General features: G+C 40.7%; 1 protein-coding gene and 1 pseudogene across 1 annotated transcript; both read left to right on the plus strand.

Moving 5' to 3' along the window:
- Window positions 1-799: 799 nt before the first annotated feature.
- Window positions 800-5,502, plus strand: LOC115735648 (serine carboxypeptidase-like 13). The gene is made up of 14 exons (XM_030667005.2): window positions 800-1,154; window positions 1,256-1,401; window positions 2,355-2,431; window positions 2,530-2,652; window positions 2,771-2,873; window positions 2,973-3,010; window positions 3,135-3,236; window positions 3,603-3,689; window positions 3,802-3,957; window positions 4,039-4,110; window positions 4,194-4,321; window positions 4,728-4,841; window positions 4,931-4,985; window positions 5,087-5,502. The coding sequence occupies exons 1-14, from the start codon at window positions 1,009-1,011 to the stop codon at window positions 5,168-5,170; spliced, it is 1,431 nt and encodes a 476-aa protein (XP_030522865.1). The 5' UTR covers window positions 800-1,008; the 3' UTR covers window positions 5,171-5,502.
- An 11,222-nt stretch (window positions 5,503-16,724) lies between these two features.
- LOC115733373 lies at window positions 16,725-22,753 on the plus strand (annotated as a pseudogene).
- Window positions 22,754-24,806: the final 2,053 nt, after the last annotated feature.

The raw sequence follows: 24,806 nt of genomic DNA on the forward strand, positions 1-24,806 counted from the left end.
CTTCGCTTGGCCCTATGAGATAAAAACTTTGATTGATGTTAAACGTCGCCTTGCCATCAATTTAATCGCATAGGAAGTTAATTATTACTCTTGTAATTATCTTGCCGCAGCATCTAAACCCGTCTTATGATTCAGCTCCCCTCAATGTCTTGTCAACTCCAATTTCATGCCTACCACCATTCAAATCTGCTCGTCTTCATGATGAACTTCATTGCTAGAGTTGACTTAGGATCAGAATTATCAGCATTCATGGATTCCATAATGTGTCTTCAGATTAAAATATTTCCGTGGGCCGTCTATTCCATTGTACCGAACCCATGCAAAGACTGGTAGGAATACCACGTGCAAACCCGAGGAAACGGTTCGCTTCTTTTCTGGGCATGAAACCCAACCAGATTGGCCACTGTTGCACTTGCTAGTTACTCGGGCAAGCAATCTCGCCGATCGAGAATCCGAGGGCAGCGCTTTGATTCGTGATGTCATACCACATTTGAATGTGCCGGAAAAAAGTCACCCGACTCGAAACTCGATCGCACAAGAAAAGTTGAATGACCTAATCGATCGAATTGTTCACTCGCGCCCGCTAATTACTGAACTTAGAAGGTTTGTTGGATCATGCAGTCACAGACTTAGAATGGTACATAAACCAAGTCGTACGCTTTGAACAAGCAGCTGGAGAAGAGTGTCCTAGACCGCCATGGCGATAGTTGAAGGTGAGCTAGACCAGATTCCAGATTGCACCTAACTTTCATTCGAACCTCCCCCTCTTAAACCCCCAGTCCACGTGCTCCATTTGAAGTTCTTTGCTCCATACATGGACACTTAAAACATCAAATTCAAACTCATTGAAACGTTGCACGAGCCATAAGTTACCAGAGAGTCCCCAGAGCTCAGACCATATACATGACCTAGTCATTTCTTTTAGTTTCTTCCAGGAGAAAGGCACCACCACGTGAGGAAAACAAAAGAAAAGAGCATTTGGAAGTGGAAAGGCAAAAGCAAAAGCCAATGGGGTTCCATTCAAGAAGCCAAATTGGCAAGAAATGGATGAGCTTGTTGCTGGTGTTGCTTCTTGCTGGAGCTGCAACGTCTCAGCACATAGTAGAGACTCTTCCTGGGTTTCCTGGGAAACTCCCCTTCACGCTGGAAACCGGGTCGGTTCTTGTATTCATGCTCTTGTTGGGTTCTTTACCGAATTTTTCCCTCCTTTGTGTTTGGGAAAATTCTAAAGTGTGGTAGTTGATGGAAAATGCAGGTACATAGGGGTGGGTGAAATGGATGATGTCCAGTTGTTCTACTACTTCATTGAGTCGGAGAGAGACCCTGCCATTGATCCTCTTGTGCTGTGGCTCACCGGTGGCCCTGGCTGCTCTGGCTTTTCTGCCCTTGCCTTTGAAATCGGTCAGTGTTTCTCGGCGTTCCCTTTTCCCTTTCCCTTATGTTCCCTAAAAGTTGCAAAGTACGGATATGGTTGGAACTTTAGCATTCGAAAGACCGGTGAAATGAACATTACTTCTGTTTTGCGGTTGCGGGGACAGAATTTGAGTCCAGGATGTGATGGTGTTTAGCTAAATCAGCCAGACAATCGATATGGATCGGTCATGGGCCTGCATAAATGTGAATGTGATGTTCTATTGTAAATAGAGAAGGAGGAGGTGGTGGGGAGGGTGAAGAGGTTCCACTATGCCAAACAGTAGTGCTTGAGACAATGAAACAGCGGGCATGCTCATTTTAACTCTCTGCAGTTGAAGTATTGGGGAAATCTGCCTTTCTTTCATGGATCCAAAGCTTCTGGTTATGGCTTCTTTAATCTGATTAAAGAAAGAGTGGAAACATGCGCATTTTAGTTCCTTCAAGTGACAGTGATTTGAGCCAATTAGAAATCGGGATGTGTGGAATTCAAATACTTCTAACAACAATGTTCGAGCAATATAAGAACAGACATGTCAAGCCTCATGTGGACCATATAAATTGGTTCTTTGACATGTCGTAGTGTACTTGATCTTCCATCTTGAAATTAAGTTAAGGTAGACGAAAATCACTGTACTACTGCAAAACCAGATCACTCAGCTCTGGATTATGGCCTAATAAGGATCTTACCTCAAGAAATTTTTTTTCTCGTACCGGCAGTGGATCCTCATCCTTGTGTGTTATGTTAGCCAACACATATAAGATCATTTGTCAGGCGAGAGCGTGTTCCCGATACATGCACTGATCCTTCTTATTCTGAGGCCTCTTGCATTAGGAATGAACCTTAAGAAGTAATATTGTATCATAAGAAAACCGAGCCGAATGAACAGAATCAAACGAAGAGAAGAAGTTTCAATCATTTTGAATTTGAAACTTCTGTGCAGGTCCTTTGACCTTCAATTATGGAGCTTACAATGGAAGCTTGCCTTCTCTTCTAATCAACAAATACTCATGGACCCAGGTGCAAAAAAATCCCCCTCTTTCCTCATGGAAATTCTCAGTAAATTCTGAGATTAACCCGACTCTTATGTCGTCTTGTTAATCATAAATCGACTTTAGGCTGCCAGCATAATATTCATCGACGCGCCCGTGGGAGCTGGATTCTCGTATGCGACAACTGAAGAGGGTAAATACAGCTCTGACATGAAATCCGTGCACGATACTTATACTTTCCTGAGGAAGGTACTAATAGATGTCGATTGACATGATTTGCTAGTACACAAGATTGAGCTACTATTGCCTAGATTTATCATCTGATGATATCACTGATGATAAAACTGAAGCTTGCTTTATGTTTCAGTGGCTCCTTTCTCACCCGAAATTCCTAGGAAATGAACTGTACATTGGCGGTGACTCATACTCAGGCCTAATTGTGCCTATTTTGGTGACAACTATACTAGAAGGTAGCTTCTTTTCACACAGATCAGATCGACTGTACTTTTTATGCCGATCTTACCGACTTTCGCTACAGAAATTTTAAGCTGATTTTTGTGGGATTGCAGGCATAGAGGCAGGACTAAGGCCTAAGATGGAACTCCAAGTATGTTTTCTTCTTCTTGGCTTAGCCTTGACCAAATTTATTTATCTTTTTGAGTATGTTGTGGACATATCTACGCACAGAGTGAAACCTAACAAACTATTTGTCTCGATTCTACTTTAATTAGGGGTATTTGCTTGGGAACCCAGTGACTGATGACTTCATTGATCCAAATTCGCGGGTTCCGTATGTTCATCGTGTGAACCTTATATCAGATGAATACTATGAGGTAAAATTTTCATAATGCTCTCTCATATGAATGCATTGTTGATTAGAAAGACATGAAAAGCACAGCATGTCTTCCTGGTGCAACGTATGTAGGCGCGGTTCTGCTTAAAATAGTACAGTTTTTGCTTGAGGGCTGTCTTTCTGCTTTATAGTTTTCTGAAATAATGTTGAGCTCATGATAACCAAAAGGAAATCATTACCAAAAGGAACTCAAGTCTCTTAGTCTGGCATAGGAATTGATAAGAGCTGCTTCATATTATATCATTCAGTAACCTTTTCTTGTTTATATCACTTCACTTTCACTTCACTTGTGACAATTTCTCCACTTACCAAATACATTGAACTTATCAATTCCGATTTCTCTCAGAATGCTGAAGTATATTGCGGAGGCAATTACGTCGACGTGGATGCAAACAATACTGCCTGCGTAGCAACACTGCAATTGATCAAAGAGGTCCTGCTCATCCCGAGCGAGCATACTAGCCACGTTGGCTTTTCCATTTTGTGCCTTAATGTCGTTGTGCCGGGATGCCAATACTGATCCATCGTTTGCGTCATGTATGCAGTGCCTTTTACAAATCAATCTTTGCCAAATCTTGGAACCACAATGCGCCTTCTCATCAAAGAGACGGAGGGAGTTGGAATGGGATTTGAGAGTTCAAGAAGCAGAAACTATAGATCACATCCTCTCCAACGACAGACTTCCCGAATTGCCGTGCAGAGTAAACAGACTCCTCCTCTTCCTCGACCTTTTTCCTTATTCTCAGTCAGATTTTGATAAGCTTGTTTGATGGTTTGTGCAGGGTTTTACGTATGTGATGGCCTACAAGTGGTTGAATGATGAAAGAGTGCAAAAGGCTTTGTATGTCAGACCGGTATGTCGACGAATTGCAAACAAGAGTGATTTACCTTGACTTCCTGCATAGGTTCATTAACATTATGGAAAACTTTCAATCAGGAAAGTGTCCCTCCAGATGGATGGAAAAGATGCCCGAAAAACTTCTCAACCTACACCGAGGAGGTCACCAGTGCCATTGCCTACCAGAAAAATCTCTCAGAGACCGGTCTCCGTGCTCTCATATATAGGTAACGTTACTCTTCATATCAAAAAACAGTTAACCAGAACAGTATAGTTAGCCGACTGCCCAACAAACTTCGATAAAGAAAATGAAAATTTCAATCCTGTGATCATACAGAATATATGCAGCTTTAGACATAATTTCTGTTGCCTTAATTGTTGTGCTCACCTGGATCAAATCCTTGCTTGGTCATGGGTTGGCAGAGACGAATGATTCAGAATACTCCCCGCACGGGTGCCTTTTATATATATATATATATATATATCTGAATTCGATTAATTTCGAGTAAACCAGTAGGGTGTTAATGTGTCCTGAAACAACAAATGCCATAGTTAACAATGGGTTGCACCTGTGATAGATAGGCTCATAATCAAACTCCCATGCTCATGATCGGTGTATGTTGTGCCTTGCAGCGGAGACCACGACATCTCAGTTCCATGGATTGGAACCCTGAGCTGGATAAAATCCTTGGAAGTGCCCGTCTTCGACGAATGGAGGGCATGGTACGTTGATGGACAAATCGCAGGGTAAGTTGCCAAAACGCGAACTGCGGTTGAAGTTTGAAGTGAGCTAAATGTCCAATCCTAACATCATGCGATCCTCGGCTGTTTTCTAGGTACCAAGTGAAGTTCATGAACGATCACTTCCGTCTGACCTACGTGACCGTGAAGGTGAGAGAAGGAAATCGAATTTCATTTCGCTTCTTCATAGTTCACCAGACACGAAAAAAAAGAAACCGAACTGAAAATACTTCATGGCTTATGTGAAACAGGGCGCTGGTCACACAGCTCCAGAGTACAAGCACAAGGAAACGCTCGCCATGTTCGACCGGTACATGGCTCGTTACCCCATCTAGTCGGGTCGGCCGTGTCGAGGATGCTTTCGGCGAATAAGGGGAATCTAAGTCGCAGAGATTTATTTCAAATAATACCTTCTTGTAATTCATTTGGTGTAATCGGTTCATTTTGGGAGAGCTCTGCGAACATATGTAGTTCAAGATTACGCTTGCCTTGGAGTTAGTTGCATCAGTAATCATATTTAGCAAACTCGAATCCTAAAAGCTCGCGAGGAAGTTTTTCTTCTCTCGCTAGAGCAGTAAAAGTCCTTCTAGCCCTGTCCAGCAGTTGCTGTAATTTCCCTTGGTGCAATTTTGTTACTTCGAAAGCCAATAAAGTTTATATTTCGTAATTTCCTTTTAGCTCTGTTAACATTTCAGCATTTTATAGGAATAATAGAAAAAGAAACCTGGGATCCAAAAATCTTCCCTTGGATTTAAAATTACTTATGACGATCGATTTTTTTTTTTTTTTGCCTTGAAAGTACCAAGTTTGTAGTTGAACATATTGTTCGTATTAGATTTGGTGTAGTGAAATTGTTTGTTGAGCATATTTATATCTGATGTAGTGAAATTATGAATTTTAAAACTTAAAAATATAATCTTCAAGTATCAAAATAACCCAAAAAATGGGGGAGGAAAAATTATCAATTCATTCCTTAACCAATTGCACGGATTTTAATTGAGTTTTAAATTTTTTACATTTACCAAAGTAGTCGGAAACCTTAGCATGAAAATCTAATATGGTCCATCTAGGCAATCGCCGGTCATCCTACGTGACAGACCGTTGTTTAGTTTAGTGTGGATGAACTTAAGGAAAACTAGGATCTTCAAACTCTGGTCTTAAACCGAGAAAAACGTCATCAACCTCATCATGTTGCATATCTCTCTCATCGCGTACATGTGGATATCAAAGCATTCTTGACGAACAAATACAGTGTGTTAAATCTTAAATAACAGAAGGTTTGCCAGGATCTCGATTTTGCGACTTTTCTAGCCTCCAACTCTAATACGAACAATCCTCAAAACTGACAGTTTTTCACAGAAACTTGGCAAGCCACCGATTGCACAAAGGGATGCCGGTTAAGATTATACGCTGCACCAGACGAGAACACTCTCATCTGGGTGGACCCCGTTTCGCCTCATCTGATTGAAGATGTCCATGGAGACATGAGGCGGCGAGCTACCGGAGTACCCGCGAATGAGGGGGTTGTGGAAGGATATGTTTGGTTGAGGAATTTGGTCGAACGGGTGGTGCACGTACCGCAAGTCGCCGGAGGGCGATAGAGCAACAAAGCGGAGGATCTTGGCGAGGAACATGGGGTCGTCATGGAGGTAGGCGCTCGAGCTCGAGCGTGGATCTGCGTGAGGAAGAGTGTTGATGCATCAAGGCTGCACGATCTATTTTCTGTTGAGTCGGTTTGTTAGAGTCCTATTTTGTAGGGTTGTTTAGGGTGCGTATGGTAACGTTTACGTTCCCGGAACAACTTTTGGAACAGAAACACTTTTTTCTATTTCTGTTCCCGGCCACGATTTTTGGGAACGTAAACGCGTTTGGTAACTAAAAAAAAAAAAATGTGTTCAAAAGCTTTGATAAAAAGTCGTCGTCTTTGAGAGTGTGAAGGAATAGTCCAGGAACAGAGGGTTGCAAAAAGTGTTCCTCTTGCGTTATAAAATGTGTTCAAAAGCTTTGATAAAAAGTGTTCCGGGAACAAAGAAACAAGTATTTTTTGTTTCTCGTTTTCGCTCCAAAAGTGTTCCCGTTTCTGAAAAGTGTTCCCGGAACACTTTGAGAACACTTTTTTACCATACGCGTTTTCGTTCCCAAAGTATTCTGGGAACACTTTGGGAACAAAAACACTTTTTCTGGAGCGTTACCATACGCACCCTTAGTTGCATGTTATCTATTCCGTTAGTTTGTTGCGGATTTATTCTATTAGTTTGTTGCGGATTTATTTTGTTAGTTTGTTGCAGATTTTTATGGATCAAGTAATCTGTTGCTTAGTGGGTAACGTGTGTTTAGTGGGCAACAAACAAAGTTTTAGTCCAGTACTTAAGTATTTTTCAGTTTTTCGAATGAAGAGAAGCGCTTTTTCCTTTCCATACGTTCTGCTTGCTGCAAATACACAGCTTTTGCTGCCAATTCTTCTTTTGTTCTTTGAGAAAACAACATTGGTATCAGAGCCTTCTTGATCTTAAGGGGCTGTGAGTGACTTGTGAGATTGATTGAGAGGAGTGTCTCGCATCCATAGAAGCCTCGGAGACAAGATGGAGGCGGGATCGAGTGTTTTTTCAATGGCTCCACCAAGTGTTTGATGGAGAAAATTATCAAGCCTGGGCGGTGAGAATGCAAGCCTATCTAGAGGGTTGTGATTTTTGGGAAGCTGTGGAACAAGATTATGAAGTTGCTCCCCTTCCCGACAATCCAACCATCAATCGGATCAAGTTTCACAAGGAGAGGACGACAAGGAAGGCAAAGGCAAAGTCTTGTTTATATCTTTGCTGTCTCACCCGCTATTTTCAGCAGAATTATGGCTTGTGAATCAGCGAAAGCTATCTCGGGACTTCCTTACGGTGAGTATCAAGGAGATGAGAGGATCGAAGCATGAAGGGGCTAAATCGATCACAGAATTCGAGAGACTGCGGATGAAGGAGTCTGAGACAATTAAGGAGTATTCTGATAAGTTGATAAGCATTGCAAATCATGCAAGAGTTCTCGGCACCGACCTCTCGATAATAGGTTAGTGCAGAAAATTCTTGTCTCTTTGCCCGAAAGGTTCGAGGCAACCATTGCCTCTTTGGAGAATACCAAGGATTTGTCTCGGATCAAGTTGGCGTAATTGCTTAGTGCTCGCAAGCACAAGAGCGAGAGGAGGTTAATGAAATTTGGAAGGAAGTACGGAAGGAGCTTTTGCGGTGCCAAAGAACAACGAGAATGTAGGAGGGAAAGACAAGAAGTGGAAAGGGAAGAAATGGAATAGCAAGAGTGGTTCGAAGGCTGCCGCAAGAGGGAACAAGACGGGTAACTCCAAGAACAATTGGGGAAGGTATTCCTCATGTCAAGACTGTGGAAAACAAAATCATTCGCACTTTAGGTGTTGGAAGAGGCCGGATGTAAAGTGCAGAAAATGTCATAAACTTGGACATATTGAGAAGTTCCGCAAAGAGAAGGGAGATCAACAGCAAGGTGAGGCACATGCCGCAGCCCAACAAGAGGTAGATCAACTGTTTGTTGCTTCTTGTTTCTCTTCTAGTACTCCATGTGAAAGTTGGCTTGTTGATAGTGGTTGCACAAACCACATGACAAGTGATGAAAAGTTATTTATAGACCTTGACAAGTCATTGAAGTCAAGAGTGAGGATTGGGAATGGGGAGTACTTAGAAGTGAAAGGTAAAGGGACCGTAGCAATAGAGAGTTGTCTTGGAACTAAACCGGTTTCGATGTGATGTATGTGCCCGAGATTGATCAAAATTTGCTGAGTGTGGGACAGTTGGTAGAAAAGGGATTTAAGGTGATATTTGAAGAGGGGAAGTGTTTAATCTTTGACTCTAGTGGTCGGGAGCCGTTCAAGATAAAGATGCAACATAAGAGTTTTTCTCCGAATCCTCTCGAGAAAGAGCAAGTGGCATTCAAGTGCCGGGCCGTTGATTCGTAGATATGGCACAAGAGGTCAGGGCACTTTCATCACAAAGGCGTCTTGTTCATGCAGAGGAATGAAATGGCAACCGGGTTACTAAGCCTGGAGGAGCAAATCACAAAGTGCAAGGCTTGTTTCTTGGGCAAACAGACAAGACTTCCCTTCAAGGAATCCACTTGGAGAGCTACGGAGAAGCTGCAGCTGATTCATACGGATCTCTGTGGTCCACAAGTGACTCCTTCATTAAATGGCAGCAGGTATTTCATTATTTTCATTGATGATTATACCAGAATGTGCTGGATTTACTTCATGAAGCAAAAGTCAGAAGTTGCCGAGGTATTTCTGAAGTTTAAAAGATGGGTTGAGAACCAAAGTGGCTGCAAGATTCGGGTCATCGGATCTGATAATGGAACAGAATACACCTCACGGAGGTTTAACTCTTTTCGTGAAGAGGCTGGAATTGAGCATCGCCTTACCGCTCCTTACTCTCCACAACAAAATGGAGTAAGTGAGAGGAAGAATAGAACTATTATGGAGATGACTAGGTGTCTGCTGCATGAAAAGAATCTGCCAAAAGAATTTTGGGCGTATGAAAGAAACACAAAGCAGTTTTTTTTTGTCGAATAGGTCGCCTACAAGGGTATTGGAGAAGAAAACTCCCTTTGAAGCTTGGTTTGTTGTCAAGCCAATTCTAAGAAATTTGAAGGTGTTTGGTTGTCTATGTTTTTCTCATATTCCACGAGCCAAGAGAGACAAGCTCGGGGAGAAAGTCGAACCTGGAATTTTTGTTGGCTACGGTTTAGTGTCAAAAGCCTACGGGATCTATCAACCACAAACAGGGAAGGTGATCACTAGCGGGGATGTTCGGTTCCTGGAAGATGAGCAATGGGATTGGACAGATGAGTCACAAGACAAGCACAAGGAGTTCTCACTGGAACCCGACGATGCGGTAGATGATGTTCCAGTTAGAGGTACCGGATCTCTAACTGATATATATCAGAGGTGTAGTGTGGCTGTTTTGGAACCCGCTGGTTATGAGGAAGCTAAAAGTGATCAGAAGTGGATGAATGCAATGAAGGAAGAGTTGGCCATGATAGAGAAAAAACCAGACATGGGAGCTAGTGGAGAGGCTCGAAGACAGGAAAGTAATTGGAGTAAAATGGGTTTTCAGAACCAAACTCAATCCCGATGGCTCGGTGAATAAGCATAAGGCCAGGTTGGTGGTGAAGGGATATGCACAGGTTTGGGGAGTTGATTTCTCAGAAACCTTTGCTCCTGTTGCAAGATTAGATACAATTAGAATGACTCTTGCTTTGGCAGCTCAACAAGGATGGAAGGTGTATCAGTTAGATGTGAAATCTGCTTTTTTGAATGGAGTATTGCGGGGAGGAGATTTATGTTGAGCGACCGGAAGGTTTTGTCACACCAGGCCAGGAGGAGAAAGTTTATTTGCTGAAAAAGGCTCTCTATGGCTTGAGGCAAGCTCCCAGAGCATGGTATAGTAAGATGGATGAGCACTTGCTGGGTCTAGGTTTCAAGAAAAGTCTTAGTGAATCCACTCTATATGTCAAGAGGTTAGTATCCGACTTAGTGGTGGTGTCTCTTTATGTGGATGATATCTTTGGTGACAGGAAATAATAGTGCTCAGATTATTGCATTTAAGCAAGAGATGATGAAGATGTTTGAAATGACTGATCTTGGTGAGATGTCATATTTTCTGGGGATGGAGGTTAGGCGGAATCAGAATGAAGTTTTTATCTGTCGGAAGAAGTACTTGAAGGAGATCCTGAAGAGATTCAACATGGAGGAGTGCAAGAGTGTGAGTACTCCAATGGGTCAGAAGGAAAAGTTTCAAAAGAAGGATGGATCAGAACCCGCGGATGAAAGAGTTTATAGAAGTTTGATCGGTTGTCTAATGTATCTCATCGCAACTAGGCCGGACATCATGTTTACTATAAGTGTCTTGTCTAGATTTCTTAATTGTGCAAGTCGGTTGCATATGGTAGCTGCAAAGAGGGTGTTGAGGTACTTGAAAGGTACTCTTTCATATGGAATTAAGTTCTACAAAATTCAGGAGTTTAAGTTGCGGTGGGTATTCGATAGTGATCGGGCGGGATCAAGTGGATGATATGAGGAGCACTTCAGGTTATTGCTTTACATTTGGGTCGGCATGCTTTTCCTGGTGTTCAAAGAAGCAAGAAATAGTAGCACAATCAACCTGCGAAGCTGAGTTTATTGCAGCTACTACGGTGTGAATCAAGCATTATGGTTGAAGAAGCTAATGGATGATCCGCATTTGGAGCAAGAAGAAGGCATAGAAGTATTTGTGGACAATCAAGCTACTCGGCCATTTCACGTAATCCAAGTATTTCATGGAAAAACAAAGCATTTTAAGGTCGGGTATTTCTTCTTGAGAGAAGTGCAAAAGGCTGGAGAGGTGAACTTGGTGTACCGCAGTTCGGAAAATCAAATTGCGAGATATATTCACTAAGTCGTTTCATGTTGGTCGATTCGAACTTCTCGGGGCAAAGTTAGGAGTGTGCAAAGCACTTGATCCAGGAGGAGAGTGTTGATGCATCAAGGCCGCACGATCTATTTTCTCGTTGAGTCGCTTTGTTAGAGTCCTATTTTGTAGGGTTGTTTAGTTGCATGTTATCTATTCCGTTAGTTTGTTGCAGATTTATTCTATTAGTTTGTTGCGGATTTATTTTGTTAGTTTGTTGCAGATTTTTATGGATCAAGTAATCTGTTGCTTAGTGGGTAACGTGTGTTTAGTGGGCAACAAACAAAGTTTTAGTCTATACTTAAGTATTTTTCAGTTTTCTGAATGAAGAGAAGCGATTTTTCCTTTCCATATGTTCCGCTTGCTGCAAATACACAGCTTTTGCTGCCAATTCTTCTTTTGTTCTTTGAGAAAACAACAAAGAGGCGGGTAGAGCTCGAGCCCCCGGATCGGGAAGGCTCAAGCTCCGTTGCGACATCACCGAGCTCATCCACGACATGGAGCTCGAGGCCAGATCCGGTTCAACCCGTTGCCAAGAGTCCGATGGACGAGATTAGGGAGGTGCCGGAGCGGAGCGACCCGGCTCGGAAGCTCGCGGACTTGGTTGAGGCGAATCACGGCCAAACAATGCTTTGACCTGGCCATCGCACGGGGCCGAAGCCGACATCGTCCAGCTGATCGTCGTTCTCGGAGGTTGAAGACCGGCGTTCTCGGTAGAAGAAAAGAGGTTGAAGATGAAGATGATCGAGAATCCGAACATTAAAAAGACAAGAAAAAGACAATAATGAAAGAACTCAAACACTCAAAAAAATCAATGTTCTTACGAGTGAAGGAGTTATCCAACATCCACATTAGAATGTTGATTGGACTTTCTCGTCAATGTTTTCAGGTTAAAATTTGCGGCAAGAATTACATTGAAATTGTATGCAAAGATCCAAAACTAAAGTAGTAAAATCATAAAATTAAAAAGTTTATGATTAAATTAAAATCCGTAAACTAAATTTATGGCATAATGGATAAATTCTTTGGTAGGATGGTTATAGTCGAATTTCAATAAAAACAAATTAGCGAAGTGTAAGGTGTAGTAAATAAAAATTTTCATCACCTGGCCTAGCACAAAAAATCTATCCAACATGACAAAAAGTTGGAAAAAAAAAATCCAAATAAAGGCATGCAGTACCCTCATTTTTTCATATAAGGGTCTAAAGTTATCAAATCGTCTCAAATAAGGACTTTTGGGTAATCGGTAAATATGTGATTATTCCGACTATCGGAGAATGGGCATTTTAGTTTTCTAATTTTTTTTTTATTTTCTTTTAGGGTTAATACCACGAAAAACCTCAAACCGGTACACATGTGAAAAATTTATCCAAAATTATTTTTTTTATCACAAAAACTTCTAAACTAGTACATTTGTGATAAATTTACCCCAAACTATTTTTTCGATCACCAAAAATCTCAAATTGGTACATCTGTGATAAATTTACCCATATATTAATTTTTTTTACCACAAAAACCCCGAACCGGCATACGTTACAAATTACCATATGTTAGTTTCTGTTAAATTGAGTTAATATCACGAAAAATTCAAATTGATACACCTGTCACAAACAGAGGATAAAAACCCTTAAACATGTACACATGGTAATTGTCACGCGTCATCCTACTTAGAAATTTGACGATAAAATTTAACGAAAACTAATGAATGGTAAATTTATCACAAGTGTACCGGTTTGGGGTAAATTTATCAAAAGTGTACCGGTTTAGGATTTTTGTCAATCGAAAAAATAGTTTGGGGAAAATATATCACATGTATATTAGTTTGAGGCTTTTCGTGATATTAACCTTTCGAGACTAACTAACATGGTCACTTCAGACCCTTATTCGAGATGATTTGGTCATTTGAGGCCTTTATTTGAAATAATGTCTACTTCAGGCCCTTATTTAGAATTTTCCTCGAAATGTTTATTGAAGGCCACTATTTTGACCGTCGGAGAAGGGACATTTTAGTACAACAAAAAAAATTCTAAGTACATCATTTTTTAAATTTTTGATTTTTTTTACTTTACTTTACTTTACTTTTTTTTTTCCTTCTTCCCTCCCCGGCCATAGTTGGCCATCGACGGCCTCGTGCAAGGCCATCCTTACCGGCATCGGGTGACCCTCGCCCGATCCGACGAGGGCAATGTTCCCCCTCGCCCTTACCGGGGTCCAGCGAGGGCCATTGGAGGGAAGAGGAAAAAAGAAAAAAGGAAAAAGGAAAAGAAATAAAAAAAGCAAAATGATGAAAATACCCTTCATTCAGGGAGGTTGGGCACTTCTTTGAGATTGATATGACCACTTCATGTCCTTATTTGAAACAAGGTTTAATTTAGGTCCTTATTTGAAAATTTTCCTAAAAGGTTAATTGAAGGCCACAAAATTTATCACCATAGATTCGACAAATGCAACAATTTTTGTGGCCTTTGGCTAGTTTATGGAGGTAAACAAAGAGTTTTGTTGCCTTGAGCAAGACAACCTTATTTTGTTAAATTTGGCTTTAAAAAGCGACAAATATTATTGTAAAAAAAAACTATTGCCTTAGGCATCCATGGACCAAATAAGAAAAAAATCCATCACTTCCGATCACCGCACGATCATCGCTGCCTCCGACCATGCCGGTCGCCATCGTTAGCGGGTGATCGTGTTTAGATGAGTGGGAGTGAAAAGGAGTCCGAAGACGATTGTCGTGCGAGATTTACATAGATCATCCTTTTCCACAACCTCCCTATCACGAACGTCATTCACGTCGAGCCCGACCTTTCACGCATGACTCACGAGTTGGTTGTTCACCTATTGGTCTACAAAGAACGAGCAGCACAACATCGGTTTCCTGGCGACCACGCTCAGGGTGTCGAGTTTCATCTACCGTGTGTTAGGGACGCCGCAATGGCGCCGTGGTGCAGAAACTCCTCCCGCGGGCCCAGCCCACAACGCACCCGTTCTCCAATGTTGCCTCCTCCCTTAGCTCCTCCGGGATGGCACCGTCGCTTTCTTCGGTGATGGAAGGACTCCGAGAATTTGTGTCTATTGAGAGTTGCCATGCTCACGAGGTCGACGTCCCAGAGAATGTTGCTCAAGGTTGTTAGCAAAAATTGTTGAATTCTGGACCAATTTAAATATATTAACTACTCATCACCATATTAATTCTCTAATGTGGCTCACACGTGCATCCTAATAATCTCCCCCTCACGTGCGAGGTCCAATGTTAGGTTTTGCTCTCCCTTAATCCAAGTATCCTTTTGCATTAACTTATCTTAAGTTGAATCTCCTAATAGTTGTAATGCACTTGCAACTATACTCCTCAATCAACCGACATCAACTGCTAACTTGTGGTTGCATCACTCATGGTCTCCATCTTGCATACCAACTGCCCATGGTCACTTCTCACCGCACCAACCGTGATAGAAATTTCCATCCGAATCAAGCGTTGATCACAAGATTCCTTCATTGACATATTCACCAAACATTGATACATATTGGGAGTGAACCACAAATCAACCATTGGCTCTGATACCATTTATTAGTAGAGCATAGTAAAAGTCTAATACCTTCACTCGGGAATATTACCAAAAGGGGAGCCCAAGTTTGAGCTCGCTAATATATCTAGTTAGACCCACATTCACTTAAAAGCTTAAACCAATGAGTTATAGACCAACTTGAATATATTAACCGCTCAACACCACATCAATTCTCCAATGTGGCTCACATGTGCATCTTAACAGTTGGGGTTATTCCATGTCGATTATGGAAGGGGTCGGTTTATACGCGTGAGGGAAAGCCTCGTCCTTTGAACTATATTTTGGAACGAGAGAGGCTTAAAATCACCCAACAGGACTCCCTTCCGTAAGAACGTAACATAGAATAATTAATTAAGTAGACAAGAAATATGCTGAATAAAAGAGCGCTTTCCCCATAGGGAATTAATCCCATTTGTTGAGAACTCGAGAGTGACTCTCCAACGTGGGTTTGATAAACCAGTGATCTATTCTTGGACTTATCTCCCGAGTCAAGAGTGGGCATGAATCATGATGAACGAAAAGAAGGTAGACGAGGAAAATGTATGCAGAAGCAAACAAGTGATTAGCTAGGCTGTGGGTCAATTCCACTCCCTACAATCATGAGGAATAAAGAAAGCCATGAAAGCCAACCAGTATGCTGAAACAAACGCTATAAGTTTCGTGCATACAAATAACGCGATTTCGTACAGTGAAAGAGAACGGGTAATGCGTGGCAATTGGATTCAAGCGAACTGGGGGGTCATCTTCTTTTCTTGTCGTGTCAAGTTGCTCAGCTGCGTCAGCACATTATTTCTGGTGCAATGATTTTGGCTCGGACTTGATGGACCCCGGAGATCTCCCGTGAACGTTATGCACGATGGATTGGTCCATGCAACGCTGGCAAGAGAAGATAACGTTGTCTCAGCTCTCGTGCTTCCTTTGCTTCTCTTCTCTCCAGGGTTAAACAATCATCGTTGCATTGGCTCATTGGAGGTCCTTGTTGTTTTCTTCTCTTGTTCTCTCCACTAGGTTATTCCCCTTTTGGTTTCATTCACATCATCCTCAAGCTGATTGGCCCTTTTTCGCCAGATAAGTTGAACATTTTCCAATAGTAGTTTGTTTCTCTTTGTGCCATACATCTTAAGGAAGTCCTCCCTCATTCAATTCCTTCCAAATCACCTCGAGAGTTTAACTTTAAGAGATCACTGATGGGCCACACTTTCAGCCACTTGGACAATATTTGACATCATTTACGCAAATGATAATCCCTTACCTACCAAAGACTAACAAATGTTGACGCCCTTTTCCGTGGGTACCAAAACTTTGACATTTGAATGATCAAGTACTCACATAAGTATTTGTTCAAAAAATTGACATTGGAATGATTAAGTACAACACCCTTGTGTTTGGAATATTAAGTAATCGAGAAATTGGTGAAAGTACAAATTGACAACGGAAATACATGAATGTACAAGGAAAGAAGGTGTTGGGTTAAGTCCCGCAACGAGCGCAACCCTCGTGTATGTGACAGATAAAGGGATATATCCATCTGCATGGCCTCTGCCCTTCCATCCCTTGGATAGATAGAGAGGGAGGGCCTTACCTGGCCAATTTCCCATTAGCGATCATTTTATTTTCAAGATTCAAAATCTTTTTAAGAAAGGGTTATTGTTGGATGGAAAATGTTTGCATTCCGATATTAAAGCTATGAGAGATTATACAGAATCTTTAAATCCAATATATTTGAATATATGCCTACATATTTGAATACCTAGCTCCAATTTGCGGCATTATTATGTGAATCAATTTTATAGACGTGTGGTAGTACTTCCATGTCCCTAACACGTTATTTGTTCAAATAGGTCTTGGTGCACACGTTGTTTGACCAGTGGATGGGCAGTCAATGAAGATTCGAAGCCTACATAAACCCTAGAAATCCACACAGAGGAAGGAGAAATCTTACAGATATTTGCTTATTCTCTTTCCTCCTCCATTTCTCTTGGTTGGACGAGCCAAGGATGTTGCATCTCCTACTTCCATTGCTGCTCTTAATCTCCAATGTTGTCCCATCACAATCGGACATTGTTGAGAGCCTTCCCGGTTTCCCCGGGGATCTTCCCTTCAAACTCGAAACAGGGTCAGTTCGAATTATATGAATTATGAGCAGCTGCAATTCAGGAAGCGACTTCATTCGCTATCTCTCTTTTCTTTATGTTCAATGGTTATAGTTACGAGTGTCTTCTTCTTAATGTTTACTTCAACGGTGGTGCAACAAAAATGGTTGCAGATACGTAGGGGTAGGAGAGTTGGAGGAAGTGCAGCTATTTTACTACTTCATCGAGTCCGAGAGGAGCCCCAAGGATGACCCTTTGTTGCTTTGGCTCACCGGCGGTCCTGGTTGCTCTGCTTTATCCGGCCTCCTCTTCGAAATAGGTCCATTCTCTCTCTTTAATTCCTTTACTAATCAAAGGCATCCTCATTGTCATCTTCTTCCTCTTTTTTCTTCTTCCCTGCTTTAGCATTGTCGTTTGGTGATGCGGAGCTTTCGGTAGCCTATCTCTTTTGGAAGATTATTAGACTGTGCTATATTATATTACATAACAATGATTTTATTTTTATTTTTATTTTTATCTTTTAACATAAAAATGATTAAGGTGGTGACTTATTGAGCTCCCCTAAATATGCGAACGAGCACGGACACAAGCACGGCGACGAAGTTCTGAAAAGATATTCATGACCTCGTAGCAACTTCTCGTCATAGGATGTACACATCTATGCATATCTATCTATATGAGGAAAAGAACACGGAAATATTTAATTGATATCCATCGAGGGAAAATCTCCAAAGTCAAAGGTTCTACCTATGAAAAAATAGGTCCGACTGATCGTTCTTTACACGACTATTAAGCAATGACGTTCAAGTGATGGGGATCCCTTTTATAAGAGAATAAAATGTCAAACCTGCTCAAAAGCCTGCAACAAAACTCCTTATAGACCATAGTAGAACAACTAACCATACAACTCCTTCTTCATCGACACATTTGTCAATTCAATCCTAAACATTCTAATTTTAAAAAGGTGTAAGACTCAGTTGGCAAAATTAAAATATTTATGATTGAATTGGCAAAAGTACAATAGATTTAAGACTTTTTTGGATAATTTTTCCTTATACTTACATATCGTGCTAGCAATAGTTGCACCAAAAGAATAGCTGCGCTCCAAAAAAAAAGGAGAAGGATTCCCACACAAAAGTGTCCTATCTTGATCAAAATAACATTTTTGTATGTGCTTCTAGCCCCCCCCAAAAGAACAGAGAGATAGAGAGAGAAACATTTTTGTATGTGTGTGGGCTAGTCTCTCCCTCCCTTTGATTAAAAGGGAAAACTTGGCTTGAGAAGTATTTAATATTATTGTTGTGATTTGGCCCGGGGGGGCGTGGGCGTGGGTGGTGTTGGGGGTGGTGGTTTGGGGGGGTGCGTGCGTGGGTGGCTTGGAAAATAGATAAAAGAGTAGTTGAGAACGTTAGATGGATGTTATTTTCTCCCTTCTTATTTTCGCCTCGGCAGGACATAGATAAAGACTCAAGCTAACCAAAACTGCTCTATTCTTTCCATCGTTTAGCCTCATTCAAAGTTACAAATCTTTTCATGAGGTGGCCGTTCCGAGCACGTATTCCAAGAACCTAGTCCGTCTATTGAATTGAATCCGAGCTGTCAGATTTTCGTGCGGCCTGTCATTTTCGATCGACCCCATTCGATTTATTATGTACACTACATTCATCTAATAATTTCTTGGTGTAGTGCTACACCTGCGCATGTCAATAAAGAGTGGGCCCTAGTTCGAGTTGATCCCAAACACACTTTTCCCATGTGCCGTGTCTTTACAAAGCAACGCAGTTGGATCAGATGGGCTCCACACGAGACCCATCTGATCTGACCGGTTCGTGTGAGCCGAGCTCACGTCCTCTTTCTGATGAACGTGGGCCCCACGTGAGACTCTTACCATTACCAATGCAGTGGTCCACGGTAGCTGGGCACGCATGGTCCAAGTGAAGGCAACGGTTTCTCCAAATTCGTTGTTATTTGCCTTTCTGCTTTTCTACTGTAGCATATATAGCATGCTCAATTTGGACAAAGATTTATCGGCGTCTTATCACACATAGGCTTTGTCTTACGTGCGATCATGTTGCAAAGTCAATCTCCACCTAGAAAAAAACCCCTTTGACTCTTCTTCATTTTAGTTGCACGCCTCTATGTATTATTACCTACACTAGATGTGAACTTTCATACTTTCTCAACAGCTTTCATTTGGAATAAACCCACCACAAACTTTTTCCTCGACGAAAAAAGCTATTTCCTAACGTTGCTATCGTACAGCAAGATTTTAGTTGCCCTCTGAAGGATGTGGCCCTCAAATTAGAGAACGATTTCTTGGAACTTTATAGTTTGGAAAAGAGTTTTGCGTACTAGATTTATTGTAGATGAAAACTGTCTATCAGCTAGATTCCCATACAACGGTTGAAAGCAAAGCCATTTTAAATGATTTTGATCACCCATGATCTTGATGTTTGTATGCTTTCACAGGTCCGTTGCAGTTTGATTATTCAAATTCCAGCGGAAATAGACCGGTATTGCAGTTAAATCCCTATTCCTGGACGAAGGTAAATTACCTTTAATTTTCGGCTAGGGTTCATATCGTCTAACCTTCGGGATTAAAAGTTCGTCGCCTTTTCTCATGACAGATAGCCAACATAATATTTTTGGACGCACCAGTGGGGACGGGGTTTTCATATGCAACGACATGGACGGCATCCAACAGCACTGACATTTCCTCGGCAGCATAGACGTACGAGTTCTTAAGAAAGGTAACCACCTTCATTAATACCGACATTAGGTCGCCTCATAGTAATTAGATGCCCCCCCCCCAATAGCAATTATTGGAGTTAATGCCTGGACCAATACGGTTCCTTATTTTCGTTTGATTTTTCTGATGCAGTGGCTTATGTCTCACCCCAAATTCCTCATAAATCCGCTTTACATCACTGGTGATTCTTATTCTGGTGTTATCGTTCCCATCATCGTTAAAGAAGTATACGATGGTTCGTATTTGAAGTTCCCCTACATATTGTCTGGAGAGAGTGTAACCCCATAAACACTTTTCCTTTCAAATTAATTACTTGATTTTTGTTTTACTCTTGTTCTCCAGAAGCTATTTTCTCTTCATAAAAGAAAAACAAAAAAGAAACTATGTTTGCTTTTCTGTATAGGAAATGAAGCTGGACGTGAGCCGCCAATGAATCTCAAAGTATGTAATACTCTTGTATGTTTTTTTTTCTTTTCCTTTTGAAATATAATCACGTTTTGCGACATTTAATAACTTTATGCTTCATGTCCTCTTCTCGAATTTCACACTAAGGCTATATGTATGCTACTATTTCCTCAACATTTGAACTTCATATCTTTGAAATACTAAAGCCAAATATGTTAAGTAAATTGTTATTGTTCTGGTTATCTGCATAGGGCTATGTGCTAGGCAATCCGGTTACTTGTGAAGTAAAGGACATCAGTCAAAGAATTCCATACGGTCACAAGACGGCTCTAATATCAGATGAACTTTACGAGGTGAATTTACAACATATCTTAACTCCAATAAGATCTCTGTATCATCTAAGAATATAAAATACATATATAAGTAATAATCATTACATATGAATCGACGTTTACGTGATTTTTCTTTTGCATTCATGTTGTCAAGTCAACGAAAACGGATTGCAATGGAGATTATGTGAATGTAGATCCCACCAACGGAGCTTGTCTAGTTGACCTTGAAATGGTATCCATAGTAAGTGCTATTGCCCCATCACTCTTATATTTTCTTACCAAGATGTATGTATGCGATAAATCACTCGAATATGTTTCCTTGTGAAATTTTCTAGTGCCTTGAGAAGATATTTTTGGGTCAAATATTGGAACCCATTTGTAGTATCATAACTCCTAACCACACAAGGTTAGAATGGAGCAGAAGTATACTAGAAGAGAATATCATTGATGTCGTTTCGATGCCTCAACAATCAAGGCCATGGTGTCGGGTACATCCTAAATTGATTCCCTCAAAATCCATGAATTCAGTGCCTAAAATTATAGCATCTATCTATATGTGTAAGGCGATATATGAGGAATCTGTGAATTTTGATAAATAGCCAATGCAATGGTTTCACTTAAATTTCTCTGTCTCGACAGAGCTACAACTATCTCTATTCTTATATTTGGGCCAATGATAGGAGCGTCCGAGAAGCCCTTCACATACGAGAGGTATGAAGAAACATTCTCTTTTGTGGGCGTCACCGACATTTATGCAATTATATTGAATTACCTGATAATGACATTCAGGGCACGAAGCCAGAGTGGGATAGATGCAACTTCAGTCTAGCGTACACAAAGGACGTTCTTAATAGTGTAGTCTATCATAAATACCTCTCTAAGACATCCCTTCGTGCCCTAATTTACAGGTATTGCGTCAGCTAAATGGATAAGTTTCTCATCCTGGTTTAAATTTATTTTTTACAGTTTATTTGTCATTTCACATAAAGCAGAGACGTTTTCTTTTGTTGACGAAAAGTGTTCTTATTGTAGTGGTGATCATGACATGGCCATTCCGTATGTGGGTACGCTGGATTGGATAAGATCACTTAATTTGACTTTACTTGGTCCGTGGTCGCCTTGGTTTGTGGATGGTCAAGTAGCCGGGTAATAATTTCCTCCTAATCCATTACTATGACCCATTAATTTCTCGTTAGTTAGGTCGTCATCTTCATTGAATATGTAGCTTCTATTTCTCTATATCATGAAATTATTTATTCCATTGTGGGCAGTGCACATCTGGATCTAACTAGTAGTTGCTCAAAATATGATCATTTGTTTGTGTTGAGAATAACACTAGGGTCCGTCTGTTTTGAAAAAAATAAATGATTTAGAAAATATTTTTAGAAAAATGATTGGTTGTATCGTTTGTGATATTAAATGAACGAAAAATATTTTCCTTTCATTGTCTACAAAAATATTTAATTATAAATTATTTTCGATAGTGAAAACATTTTTCACGCAAATTTCTCATTCGATTAGCTCTTGGCTCTATGCACTCTGGACACCAAAAACAAGAAAGACCACAAAAGGAGGATTTTTTTGGGACCCTACGATACCCGAGTGAGTTCAGTCTAAAGGAAGTGAAATTGACAGAATAATGTCTTACATATCTTAAAACGTCTCTTACCCCGAATGGTTGGTTCTAGACTATTATAGGTATTTGAGTGATTTGTGAATTTGTATGGCAACATTTCTTCTGTCAGATGAAATTTCTTTTTATCTTATTTCCCTTTTCATGCATGTACATGTATCGCGTTCGCTCGAGGAGTTGTGGAATGTTATATAGTTATATGTATTAACTTCCTCTTAATCTCTTTGTACAGATACTCTATACTATATTCGGAGAATAGTAAGTACGATTTGACATTTACAACAATCAAGGTAAGGCCAAGCCGTTATGGTTCCCTTTTTACACTTTTACACTCGTATTCTTTGCAAAAAAAATGATTATCTGAAATTATAATGCTTGCTCTTCTTTTTCATTTTTCCCTTTGCCGTGGTGCAGGGAGGGGGTCACACAGCTCCGGAGTATAAACCCAAAGAATGTTTTGCAATGATTGACAGATGGTTTGATTATTACCCGCTCTAGCTAATTTCAATTGTGGGTTGGGTTGGTAGAACCAATCCACATTTGGCTCTACTGAGTGAGTCATCAGAATAAAAATGAGGGCCATAATAATCCTTGGAATAGCTATTTGAATTTCCAATATTCCATCTGAAAAAGTTTGACAGTAAAGCTATTACATCAACAGAGTTTTTGTTTCATCCATTTTTTAAGGTAAGAACTTATTAGCTTGTTGTTGTGATCTAAGCAGCATCGATACCAACATGCGGCACGACACGACACGACATGCCGACACATAATTTCTGAAAAATAAAGAATTTCGACACGTTAGGACACATTATATATTAAATTTATATATTTATATGCATAATAAATAGATAAAGAATTTATGAATTTTCCTGCTATGGGCACTCCCGTAATTTGACTCCAAAAGCCAGCCTCTTAAAAAGACAAATAAGCCCAACGAAATCCCCGGTGATGATCTCACGAAATATTTACCACTCCCTGGTACACCGCCTTCTCTATTTCGTCTTCTTCCTCCTCCATCACTTTACCTCATAAATTCTCTCTCTCTCTCTCTCTCTCTCAATCACACTGTCTTCTTCCCTCAGCCGTAATCTACCCACCACGGCAGGGGAAAGAGGAAAGAGACAACTTCGTTCAACCAAAACCAACCCATAAAAAAGCAAACTTTATTTTCCCTCTCGGAGAAAACAAGATCTTCGCATGGCTAGCGATTTCGCGCCGGCAGTTTGTTTCGACGACAAGTGGAAGCTGTTGAGGAAGGAGGTGCCATCGAGGAGCAGGAAGTCGCCGTCGCTGCCCATGGATTTGCCTCGTGTCTGTTAATTCTTCTGGATCTGCTTTCCCCTTCTGCTTCTTCCTTTTCATCTCTCTCGCTCTCTCTTCCTCATCTCTCATGGCTAGCGAACCGGACGCCCTTCTCCCCCTCATCCGCGCTTTCCCCAGCAAGATCTGACCATGGCAGCGTCGTGACCTCACCGACTCGCGTGCCGCCGGCATTGACCACGAGTCGGATGCTCGACACCAGTTGATCGCGTGTCAGACGCGTGTTGGTGTTCGACACATGTCCGACACCCACGCGGCGAGCTTCTTGGCGTGTCCGTGCTTCATGGATTGTGGTATATTCAGCAAAAATTAAAACGCTACCTAAAATTTAAGAAGTTACGAAAAAATTCAATAATAAATTTGCATGTCGATATTTGTGTCTTCCCGAAGTTTAAGGAACTTTGGGTTAACAAAAGTTAAAGCGAACGCATCACAAGATTTTGATTAAATAAAAAATAAAAAGTAAAGCCAATCCAGACACATATGATGATTTAAACATAAAATGTGCGCATTTCTTAATATTGCATTACGTGTATTCGATAGATAGTTGGATTTTCCATTTTCAACAATATATATTATTGTGTGCTAGCGTTATCGCCTAGAAGGGGTGAATAAGTGATATTAGTGAACTTTAGAAATTAATACAAAATTTAAGTGAATAAGCCCAGAGCTTAGCTCAGAATATAATAGCTAACAACATCTAAGGTGTCCTCAAATTCGACGGAGTGCACAATTCAAATGTCAGAATATAATAACAAGGAGTTCAAGGGATAGAATTTGCACAAAGAGTTTATAGTGGTTCAACCTTGTTCGAGCCTATATCCACCTATTCACGCTAGCACCTAATCGGCTGGATTCCACCGGTGAATAACTCATAGGTTACAACACAGTGGCGATTCTTGAGTCGAAAGACTTTTTACCTAACACTCACATACTTGAATGAACTTCTCAAAGTATTACGGTGTTTGGATCAATAATATATAAAGGATGTGAAGCTCTCTAAGCGTTATAGTACTTGGAATTTAAGATTTTATTCTCTCGTGTGTACACTCTTCAACTTTGATGTCTCCTTTTATACTCATCCATCTCCAACTGTCCGTTGCAAGATATCCAGAGGTTTACTCTCCAAACTTCCCGTTTGGACGATAATTGTATACAAACGATTTCGTAGCTATTAAGGTTAACTAAAGAAAGAATCTCCCATTAGATCAAATCGCCCATACAATTATGATTTAGGTTTCCAAAGACAGAATTCTTCATTAGGTAAGTCATCATCGTCTCCCTTCCACGTCCTTGATTGATTTTTATGATTGATGATCTCCCGTAACAAATTCAACTTGACTTGCTAGCCATTTTAATAATATAATAGCCCAATTATATCTCTCGAATATGTCTTATAATAATCTGGTCGTCGCAATGAA

Source organism: Rhodamnia argentea, chromosome 11 (assembly GCF_020921035.1).
Source record: "Rhodamnia argentea isolate NSW1041297 chromosome 11, ASM2092103v1, whole genome shotgun sequence".
NCBI lineage: Eukaryota > Viridiplantae > Streptophyta > Magnoliopsida > Myrtales > Myrtaceae > Rhodamnia > Rhodamnia argentea.

Coding starts and splice junctions, on each gene's coding strand:
- LOC115735648 (XM_030667005.2), top strand. CDS start 1,009: ATGGGGTTCCATTCAAGAAGCCAAATTGGCAAGAAATGGATGAGCTTG. Junction 2,874..2,972: donor GGTGACAACTATACTAGAAG/GTAGCTTCTTTT, acceptor GTGGGATTGCAG/GCATAGAGGCAGGACTAAGG. Junction 3,011..3,134: donor GGCCTAAGATGGAACTCCAA/GTATGTTTTCTT, acceptor TACTTTAATTAG/GGGTATTTGCTTGGGAACCC.